The sequence below is a fragment of the Colobus angolensis genome, unplaced genomic scaffold (genome assembly GCF_000951035.1).
Source record: "Colobus angolensis palliatus isolate OR3802 unplaced genomic scaffold, Cang.pa_1.0 Scaffold49, whole genome shotgun sequence".
Lineage (NCBI taxonomy): Eukaryota > Metazoa > Chordata > Mammalia > Primates > Cercopithecidae > Colobus > Colobus angolensis.
The window spans coordinates 3,002,858-3,014,379 of record NW_012118376.1 but is presented as its reverse complement, the minus strand read 5'-3'; the positions used below and the strand labels follow the sequence as shown (position 1 = coordinate 3,014,379).

At 43.0% G+C, this 11,522-nt stretch overlaps 1 protein-coding gene across 1 annotated transcript in view; it reads left to right on the top strand.

Moving 5' to 3' along the window:
- The window catches only part of F2RL1 (coagulation factor II (thrombin) receptor-like 1), a 17,365-nt gene extending 12,452 nt beyond the window's left edge, over window positions 1–4,913 (top strand). The window contains exon 2 of the mRNA XM_011959228.1: window positions 2,301–4,913. Within this exon, the coding sequence (XP_011814618.1) occupies window positions 2,301–3,412 (1,112 nt within the window). The 3' untranslated portion in view covers window positions 3,413–4,913. The remainder of the gene's footprint in view (window positions 1–2,300) is intronic.
- Window positions 4,914–11,522: the final 6,609 nt, after the last annotated feature.

The window sequence follows — 11,522 nt, the reverse complement described above, 5'->3', positions numbered from 1 at the left end:
CACTGCAACTTCTGCCTCCCAGGTTCAAGCGATTCTCCTGCCTCAGCCTCCCAAGTAGCTGGAACTACAGGCACACGCCACCACACCTGGCTAATTTTTGTATTTTCAGTAGAGACAGGATTTCACCATGTTGGCCATGCTTGTCTCGAACTCCTGACCTCAAGTGATCTGCCCACCTCAGCCTCCCAAAGTGCTGGGATTACAGGCATGAGCCACCGCGCCAGGCCTCTGCCTTTATCTTAAAAAAGACACTTGTCGTTGGATTTAGGGCCCACCTAGGTAACCCAGGGAGATCTTCTTATCTCAGGATCCTTAATTCTATCTGCAAAGACCTTTTTGCTAAATAATGTTCACGGAGTCTGGGGATTAGGACATAGACTTCTCTTTTGGGGGTACCACCTTTCAACCCACTACACTAAGTGAAAAGTGAAATATTGATCTCTACATCCCCCAACACTCCACCCAGGCTAGCATCCCAAATAGAAGCGTTAAGATGTGAAAAATTCTGCGGAACATTAGTGTAAAGCTTCTAGTGGAAAAATGATGACCAAGCATAACATTATGAGATAAAAGCATAAGTAGGTTTAATATCCTCCCTGGTAATCTGCAGTGCCAGTATTGCCCTGTCTTCTCTGCCTGATGAGGCCTACTTTTCCCCAGAATTAGAGTAAAATTCTTCGGCATCCTTCAATTGTCCTTACTTACTCCTGCAGGTTCATGAATACTTAGGGGCAGAATTTAGGGAGGACATGCCATTCATTTCTTTGTGGTTTTTAAGGTCAACTTCATAATATAAGAGAGGGAGAATAAGTTAGCTTGTCATGCTACATGCTTGGAAGTCAGAACACATATCTGTTATCAGTACAGCCACCTGTCCAGGCCAGACAGTTTCCCTGCCAGCTGGCCTCCCTGGGACGTTCTCCAGGAAGCCAGCACATGAACAGGGGAAATCCCTGCCCACTGTTGAGGCTATCCTTGTGGGTGAAAAGGGAATGTCCCTTGTGGTCCTGGGAATCTCCCTGTGGCAAGGTCTGAGTAGGGTATGATGAATTGAATAGGCCAGGATGGATCCTGGCTCAGGACTAGAGTGGAATAGAAGGCCATTATGAAGTGAGAAATTAGAAAACTGGTGTCAGGAGGGGGATCGCTATTTTACACACTTGAGAATTTGGAAAGGAATTACTGCACATTCCTAAGCTGATGTGTCTGTCACCCAGGCTGAAGTGCAGTGGCATGATCTTGGATCACTGCAACCTCCACCTTCCGGGTTCAAGCGATTCTTCTGCCTCAGCCTCCTAAGTAGCTGGGATTACAGGCGCACCTGGCTAATTTTTGTGTTTTAATAGAGTCGGGGTTTCGCCATGTTAACCAGGCTGGTCTCAAACTCCTGACCGCAGGTGATCCGCCTGCCTCAGCCTCCCAAAGTGCTCAGATTATAGGTGTGAGCCACCATGCCCAGCCAAGCCAAATTTTACTAATTGATAAATCAAAGGACTGTTGTTGGCCATGTGATAAGAATAGCTAGAGCTGGGTGTGATGTCTCATGTCCGTAATTCCAGCACTTTGGGAGGCTAAGATGGGAAGATCACTTGAAGCCAGGAGTTCAAGACCAGCTTAGTTAACATAGCAAGACCCCATCTCTAAAAAAATAAAAATAAGTAAAATAAAAAGAATAGCTGGGGACTAATGAATGTGGATAGTTTGTAAAAATAAGTTGAAATATTGTTAGTCTTCTTTATATTCCTAGAAATCAATGTTCCACATGCATCCCACAACTCCTTACAACTCCCAGATACAAAAATACTCACTGTAAGAAAAAAACCCCATAAAACTAAACTAAACCAGACAATAGAAATCCCAATAATCTCATTGCACAAAGAAAAGCCCGTATAAGCATTTTGTGTAATCCTCTAATAGTATATTTCTGTTTTAATCTAAGGTGCTTTCATTTGAGGTTGGGCTCAGTGGCTTACACTTGTAATCTCACCACTTTGGGAGGCTGAGGTGGGAGAATCTTAAGGCCAGGAGTTTGAGAAGAGCCTGGGCAACATAGCGAGATCCTATCTCTACAAAAAGTAAAAAATTAGCCGGGTGTGGTGGTGCGTGCCTGTGGCGTGGCAGTTCAGGAGGATTGCTCGAGCCCAAAAGTTTGAGGCTGCGGTGCATTATGATCGCTCCACTATGCTCCAGCCTGGGTAAATTAAAAAATGAATAAATGAACGTACTTTCATTTGAACAAACCAGTGTTACTGCTGAAACATTTATTTCTGTAATGACCCTTGTCTTCCTTTCTTGTACAGGAACCAATAGATCCTCTAAAGGAAGAAGCCTTATTGGTCGGGTTGATGGCACATCCCACGTCACTGGAAAAGGAGTTACAGTTGAGCGAGGCTTTTCTGTGGATGAGTTTTCTGCATCTGTCCTCACTGGAAAACTGACCACTGTCTTCCTTCCAATTGTCTACACAATTGTATTTGTGGTGGGTTTGCCAAGTAATGGCATGGCCCTGTGGGTCTTTCTTTTCCGAACTAAGAAGAAGCACCCTGCTGTGATTTACATGGCCAATCTGGCCTTGGCTGACCTCCTCTCTGTCATCTGGTTCCCCTTGAAGATTGCCTATCACATACATGGCAACAATTGGATTTACGGGGAAGCTCTTTGTAACATGCTTATTGGCTTTTTCTATGGCAACATGTACTGTTCCATTCTCTTCATGACTTGCCTCAGTGTGCAGAGGTATTGGGTCATTGTGAACCCCATGGGGCACTCCAGGAAGAAGGCAAACATTGCCATTGGCATCTCCCTGGCAATATGGCTGCTGATTCTGCTGGTCACCATCCCGTTGTATGTCGTGAAGCAGACCATCTTCATTCCAGCCCTGAACATCACGACCTGTCACGATGTTTTGCCTGAGCAGCTCTTGGTGGGAGACATGTTCAATTACTTCCTCTCTCTGGCCATTGGGGTTTTTCTGTTCCCAGCCTTCCTCACAGCCTCTGCCTATGTGCTGATGATCAGAATGCTGCGATTTTCTGCCATGGATGAAAACTCACAGAAGAAAAGGAAGAGGGCCATCAAACTCATTGTCACTGTCCTGGCCATGTACCTGATCTGCTTCACTCCTAGTAACCTTCTGCTCGTGGTGCATTATTTTCTGATTAAGAGCCGGGGCCAGAGCCATGTCTATGCCCTGTACATTATAGCCCTCTGCCTCTCTACCCTCAACAGCTGCATCGACCCCTTTGTCTATTACTTTGTTTCACATGATTTCAGGGATCATGCAAAGAATGCTCTCCTTTGCAGAAGTGTCCGCACTGTAAAGCAGATGCAAGTATCCGTCACCTCAAAGAAACACTCCAGGAAGTCCAGCTCTTACTCTTCAAGTTCAACCACTGTTAAGACCTCCTATTGAGCTTCCCAAGTCCTCAGATGGGAATTGCACCATAGGATGTGGAGCCTGTTTAATGTTATGGGGACGTGTCTCTTATTTCCTAACCAAACGCATCTCACTGCATACCATGTGGATGCAGCACCTCTTAGGATTGCTAGGAGCTCCCCTGTTTGCATGAGAAAAGTAGTCCCTCAAATTAACGTCAGTGTCTGTTTCAGAATTCCTCTACTCAGATGTCCCCAGAAACTGAACCAACAGAAGCAGACTTTTCAGAAGATGGTAAAGACAGAAACCCAGTAACTTGCAAAAAGCAGACTTGGTGTGAAGACTCACTTCTCAGCTGAAATTTTATATATATATATATTTTACATCTGGGATTGTGATAGACTTGTTAGGGCTTCAAGGCCCTCAGAGATGATCAGTCCAATCGAATGACCTTACAAATGAGGAAATCAAGATAAATGAACTGCCAGAATCAGGTTTCCAATCAACAGCAGTGAGTTGGGATTGGACAGTAGCATTTCAATGTCCAGTGAGTGAGGTTCTTGTACCACTTCATCAAAATCATTATGGATCTTGGCTGGGTGTGGTGCCTCATGCCTGTAATCCCAGCACTTTGGGAGGCCGAGGCAGGCAGATCACTTGAGGTCAGGAGTTTGAGACCAGCTTGGCCATCATGGCAAAACCTCGTCTCTACTAACAATACAAAAGTTAACCAGGTGTGGTGGTGCACGTCTGTAATCGCAGTTACTCAGGAGGCTGAGGCACAAGATTCAAGTATCACTTTAACTCAGGAGGCAGAGGTTGTAGTGAGCCGAGATCACACCACTGCATTCCAGCTTGGGTGATAAAATAAAATAATCACGGATCTTGTCAAAATGCAGATTCCTCCGATTCAGTAATGAGAGCTCAGACTCTGGGAACAGGACCCAGGAATCTCCGTGGTACAAACTTGCATGATGTTTATGCACATGAAGATTTGAGAACCATTGTTCTGAATGCTGCTTCCATTTGACAATGATAATTTTCAGAAAGAGAAGCAAACAGTGGTGTCTCTTTTATGTTCAGTTTATAATGAAATCTGTTTGTTGACTTATTAGGACTTTGAATTATTTCTTTATTAACCCTTTGAGCTTTTGTATATATTATTATTCAAGAAAAATACAATCAGGATTTTAAACGTGTAAATACAAATTTTGTATAACTTTTTATGACTTCAGTGAAATTTTCAGGTAGTCTGAGTAATAGATTGTTTTGCCACTTAGAATAGCATTTACCACTTAGCATTTTAAAAAATTATTGTTGGAGTATTTATTGTCAGTTTTGTTCACTTGTTATCTAATACGAAATTATAAAACTTTCAGAGAGTTTGGACCACATCTCTTTGGAAAATAGTTTGCAACATATTTAAAAGGTACTTGATGCCAAACTGACTTTATACAACGATTGTATTTGTGACTTTTAAAAATAATTATTTTATTGTGTAATTGATTTATAAATAACACAATTTTTTTACAGCTTATTTCTGAGTTGTGTGTTTGTTTTGAGGGAGGGAGTGAGAGAAAGGAGGCAACAGCTTCACCCCTCTAAAAGGAAATGGTGGACACTCACACCAAACTCTGTGACAACTGTTTTTCATTTAAAAATGTTTTTAGAGGACTGGCGCTGTGGCTCATGTGTGTAGTCCCAGCACTTTGGGAGGCCGAGGTAGGTGGATCACCCAAGGTCAGGAGTTCAAGACCAGCCTGGCCAACATGGCAAGATCCTGTCTCTACTAAAAATACAAAAATTAGCCGAGTGTGGTGGCAAGTTCCTGTAATTCTCAGCTACTTGGGAGGCTGAGGCAGGAGAATCGCTTGAACCTGGGAGGCGGAGGTTGCAGTGAGCCGAGATCGTGCCATTGCACTCCAGCCTGAGCAACAAGAGTGAAACTCTATCTCAAAAAAAAAAAGAAGTTTTAGAATTCTTTCCACACCTGCATCTGTAGGTTGATCACTTTTCAAGGATAGAGGCTATTTAACATTTGGTGTACATTGTGATGTATGTAATTATTTCCCTACCAATGGCTCCTTAGGTTGTCATCCCCCCACCCTTATTTTTTTTGACTATTAAAACTGCTGCATCCAGAAGTCCAGACCGGAGTCACTGACAGGTCCTCTGTTGTCCAGGTGTTCTCTTAAAGATTCCATTTGGCCATGCAGCCTTGGAGACAGGAATGGGATGGAACTTGCTATGTTTATGTTTAATCTCTTACCTTATATGCATAGTGTTTCTTTTGAGTTGCAAATAAATATTCCATTTTTGTTTTCTCAAAAAAAAAAACAAACAGCTGTATCAAATATCTGTGTACAGACATCTGTGAGCATATTTTTTGAGGATAAGTTTCTAGAAGTAGAATGGGCAACTCAAAAGTTAGATGCCTATTTTAAGTTTTGATAAGTCTTGCCAAATTGTCTTCAGTAGTGTATACTTCTACCAAAATGGTATATTTTGCACCTGTTTCCTGAAATGCTCATCCACATTCCATGCTCTCAATCTTTGGTTTCCCAATCTGATTGGGGAAAAAAAAAAAGTCATTGTTTTTTTGAAGAAGCAGCACAGCCTAGCAGCTAAGGGCTGAATTCCGACTCCATCATTGCTTACATTAGGGATGTTTTTATTACCTGAAGCAGTAAGATAATAAAATGCGACTCATTGTCAAATGGGGATAGTAGTATCTCAGTCCTTACTTGTAAAATTAGGATAATAGTATCTTCCTCATAAAGTTATGAGAATAAAAATATTTGGCATGGTTATGTGATCATAAATATTAAATAATATTATTACTATACACTGTGGACGAGACCTGTTTTCTGCTCTGCCCCCTTTCACTTCAGTGTCACTGCTTTCTTTGCCTTCTCTGCTTTGAGCCTCGTTGCAGGCCTGAGAAGTTGTCCCCATTTGTCAGGTGAGAAATGGGAAAATGGTGGGAACAGGATAAAAGGGAGCAGGAACTAATAGTTCACAGAGCCCTGAAGGCCATCTGTAGCTGACTCAGTGGAGAACATTTTTCTAGTGTTCGTCATTTCTTTTTTTTTTTGAGACAGGGTGTCGGTCTGTTACCCAGGCTGGAGTGCAGTGGCTATTTCCACGTGTGATTCCACTACTGATCACTATGGGAGTTTTTCCTGCTGCATTTCCTGCCTGAGCTGGTTCACCCCTTCTTAGGCAACCTGGTGGTCCCCTTCTCCCTGGAGGTTACCATATTGATGCTGAACTTAGTGCAGACAATGATCAGAATAGCCTACTACAGCCTCACCCTCCTGGATTCAAGCCGTCCTCCTGCTTCAGCCTCCGTATTAGCTAGGGGCTACAGGAACATGCCAACACTCCTGGCTATACCCACTTTGTGTGTGTGTGTGTGTGTGTGTAACTATGCAAATCTCACTACAATGTGGCTATACTTTAAGAATAAATATGTGGCAGGGCATGGTAGCTCACGCCTGTAATCCCAGCACTTTGGGAGGCCGAGGCGGGTGGATCACGAGGTCAAGAGATCGAGACCATCCTGGCCAACATGGTGAAACCTCGTCTCTACTAAAAATACAAAAAATTAGCTGGGCGTAGTGGTAGGTGCCTGTAGTCCCAGCTACTTGGGAGGCTGAGGCAGGAGAATCACTTGAACCCGGGAGGCGGAGCTTGCAGTGAGCCGAGATTGTGCCACTGCACTCCAGCCTGGCGACAGAGTGAGACTCCGTCTCAAAAAAAAAAAAAATAAATAAATAAATAAATATGTATGCAATATGTGTACATACATATCACTTTAACTCCTAAATCAGTTTATATAAATTGTCCTCATAATTTTTTTTTAACTCATTCACTGTTTCTCATTAATTTATTTTTATTTTATTTTTAGTGAGACAGGGTCTTGCAATGTTACCCAGGCTGGTCTCAAACTCTTGGCCTCCAGAGATCCTCCCACCTCAGCCTCCCAAAGTGCTGGGATTACAGGCATGAGTCACTGTGCCCTGACTATTTCTCGTTATTTTTAATGATCAGGTAGTATTTCATGTATGAATGACCCTACATTTAGTCAAAAGTACCTATTAAAGAACAGATATTGTTCTTGGTCTGTTTTCACCAAGCCTTTGAATAAAGCAAAAGCTTTTTTTTGTTTGTTTGTTTTTTGAGACCGAGTCTCGCTCTGTCATCCAGGCTGGAGTGCAGTGGTGTGATCTCAGCTCATCGCAGCCTCCACCTTCCAGGTTCAAGCGATTCTCCTGCCTTAGCCTCCTGAGTAGCTGGGATTACAGGTGTCTGCCACCACACCTGGCTAATTTTTTGTATTTTTGGTAGAAATGGGGTTTCACCAGGTTGGCCAGGCTGGTCTTGAACTCCTGACCTCAGGTGATCCACCCACCTTGGCCTCCCAAAGTGCTGGGATTACAGGTGTGAGCCACCATGCCCGGCCCAGCAAAGCTTTTCAAATTGTTTTGTTTTGTTTTGCCTTTGAAAAGTGGCTTAGAAAAGCCCCTGGTCTATCTGAATTAGGCCCCTGATTGGAAGTGTGAGGAACTCTGGCCCTAGCAGAGTAGTACCTTGGATGTGGTTGTCTTTGGTGTTATATGTCATATTGTGGTTTAATTTCTCTAAACTGAGTCCTAAAATGTCTGAAAATGTAAATACTTTGAACTCCACAGGCTTATTTACTAACAGTGAGACCTCTTAAGTTGAAAGTGAACAAAGATTAGCAGTCCTGATGCTCAGAACAAAGGCCAGTGCTAAACTGACTTGGCTGGAGTTGTTTTTCCTAGTGTGTCACCTCAGTGGTTTGCAGCAGGAGTTTCAGACTTGTAATTAATTTCCTGGTTATCAAGATTTCATAAACTTTAGGGCTATAATCTCATCAGTATGCATAGTTTAGTGATGACAACTTTGTTCCTGAAACATTAATCCTTTGGAGCTCCCTGAGAGGACTGTAATTTATTGCAGAATCAAAGGTAATCCTTAGTGTCCTCCGGATCCTGATTAAAATGATCAGTTTTTGCCTTGGTGTTTAGATGTCTCCTCAAAGAGAAGTTTCTGATGTGTCCAGTCCTTTCCTGATACCCAGCTTTGAAGACAAAAACCAAACCCTTAGTGATCAGGGATCTAGCCCCTGCATTTTATTCACGCCTTGGAACTTCACTGAGATGGTTGTCCTACTTAAATGTCAACAATTAGAGTGACTCAGACCAACCTTGGAAAGCCTCTCTGGAGGGACAGTTTGAAATCTTCTACGATTTGAGTATGAGCTGCTCGTGCCTCTACCAGTGGGTCAATCTGTGGACTCTTTCTCAGCCTCTGTCTTTATTGGTGAGAAATTAAGCCTGCCCAGAGTTACAGACCACCTCCGGTAGAAACCGCAGCCCATGCTTGTGGGCCCATCAAGAACCCAGCAGCAATGTGGGTGGTTCATTCCTTCATCCTGTGAAAGGAAAATAAATCCTGGGGCCCCCAAATCACTAAGCTAAAGGGAAAAGTCAAGCTGGGAACTGCTTAGGGCAAACCTGCCTCTCCTATTCAAAGTTACCCCTCTGCTTACTGAGACAAATGTATATCTGGGCCGGACACGGTGGCTCACGCCTGTAATCCCAGCATTTTGGGAGGCTGAGGTGGGAGGATTACAAGGTCAAGAGATCGAGACCATCCTGGTCAGGAGTTTGAGATCAGCCTGGCCAACATGGGGAAACCCCATCTCTACTAAAAATACAAAAAAATTTAGCTGGGTGTGGTGGCGGGCGCCTGTAGTCCCAGCTACTCTGGAGGCTGAGGCAGGAAAATTGCTTGAACCTGGGAGGCGGAGGTTGCAGTGAGCTGAGATTGCACCACTGCACTCCAGCCTGGGCAACAGAGTGAGACTCCATCTCAAAAAAAAAAAAAAAAGAAAGAAATGCATATCTGATTGCCTCCCTTCGAGAGGCTAATCAGAAACTCGAAAGAATGATGCAACCATTGATCTCTTATCTACCCATGACCTGAAAGCCCCCTCCCCGCATCAAGTTGTCCTACCTTTCCAGACCGAAGCTATGTTCATCTTACATACGTTGTCTCATGTGTCCCTCAAATGTATAAAACCAAACTGCTGTGAGCACTGTGAACCCCAAACATTTGAGACAGTTCTCAGTTAATTTAGAAAGTTTACTTTGCCAAGGTTGAGGACGCATGCCTGTGACACAGCCTCAGGAAATTCTGATGACATGTGCCCAAGGTGGCCAGGGCACAGCTCAGTTTTATACATTTTAGGGGGACATTAAACATCAATTTATGTAACATGTACATTGGTTTGGTGTGGAAAGGTGGGATAACTTGAAGCAAAGGCCAGAAAAGCGGGGCGGGGACTTCCAGGTCACAGATAGGTGAGAGACAAACCCTCTTGCATTCTTTTGAGTTTCTTCCTTTCCAAAGAAGGCAATCAGATTAATACATTTATCTCAGTAAGCAGAGGGGTGACTTTGAATAGAACGGGAGGCAGGTTTGCCCTGTGCAGTTTCCAGCTTGAGTTTTCCTTTTAGCGCAGTGATTTTGGGGGCCCAAGATACTTTCTTTTCACACCACCTTGGGCACAAGTTCTCAGGACCTCCAGAGGCTGTGTCACGGGCACGCGTCCTCAACCTTAGCAAAATAAACTTTCTAAATTAACTGAGTCCTGTCTCAAATATTTGGGGTTCACAATCCCACATTCATTGCAACATTACTGCATTATTAAATGCAAATAATTAAATTAGGATTTCTACTTTAGCAGCTGTCCAGTTGAGGGTTTGAGGTTCTCAGTGGAATACATCAATATTTAAAAAAACAAACTGCAAAACCTAACCCTCCAGTATATGGGCTTCTCCAAAGCCTTTAAAGCATAGTCTATTTCAGAGCTAGATCTTGAGACTGGCAGAAAGTCAAAGTAAACGCGAAGGACAAGAAGGTTCCAGAAGGGCAGCTACTATGACTTACCCCTCTAACCACTGCTTTGTTTACACCATTGCTTGAGCCCAGCAGTTCAAGGCTGCAGTGAGCCATGAAGCCATGATCATGCCCGTGAGTAGCTACTATACTCCATCCTGATCAACATAGCGAGACCTCATCTCTAAAAAATGAAAAATAAACAAAAAGCAAAATTGAATAGAATAGATGGCAAATAAGCTTATTGAAGCATAAAAGACGCTTAGCATTAGTCATTAGAAAAATGCAAATTAAAAAACCCATACCTATTGAGTAGGTCAATTAAATAAGTAAATCTGAGAGTATAAGTATACAACGAGAAATGAACACCCTCCCTACCCCCAACGTGGGAACTCGTTTATACATCCTCTGTATATTCTTTGAGATGTTTTTATGCATGTATAAACATGTATACATGCTTTTTAAAAATAAAAGGAGTTACACCATGTATTACTTAAATTATACATAAATTACCTCAAAATTTAGTGTCTTAAGACAGTCATAAACATTTACTAACTCACATAGTTTCTGTGGGTTATGAATTCAGGAGCAGTTTAGCCCAATGGTTCTGGTTTAGGATCTCATGAGGTGCCAGGTAATATACTGGCTGGAGCTGCTCCTAGCTGAAGATGTGACAGGGGCTGGAGGATCCTCCACAGGGCTGGCACGTTGGTGGCAGGAAGCTTCAGTTTCCCTCCATGTGGGCCTCTTCACAGGGCTGTTGGATTGACCTCAACACAAAGATTGGTGTTCCCCAAAATGAGTGATCCACGAGTACAAGGGGAAAGCCACAATGCCTTTCATTACTTAGCTTCAGAAGTCACACACCATCACCTCCACCATGCTAGCTCCAATTGCTTGGTCAGACAAGCTAGCTCCAATTCAATCTGGGAGAAGACTACCTAAAAGCATAAATACCAGCAGGCAAGGATCACTGGGGACTACATGGGAGGCTGGCTACCGCATTATATACATGAACACATCTTGGATATGATTGCCATGTTAACATCTGCAGATTGACCCCATTATTTTAAATGGCTATCTCCATGTGCACATATAATATACCATAATTTATGGAATCCAGCTTATGCTATACTTGTATTGCTACAGAAATAATATTTGAGTGGAAATCTGTACATACTTGTTAATTCAATATTCTTCCACCATGCACTCTGTG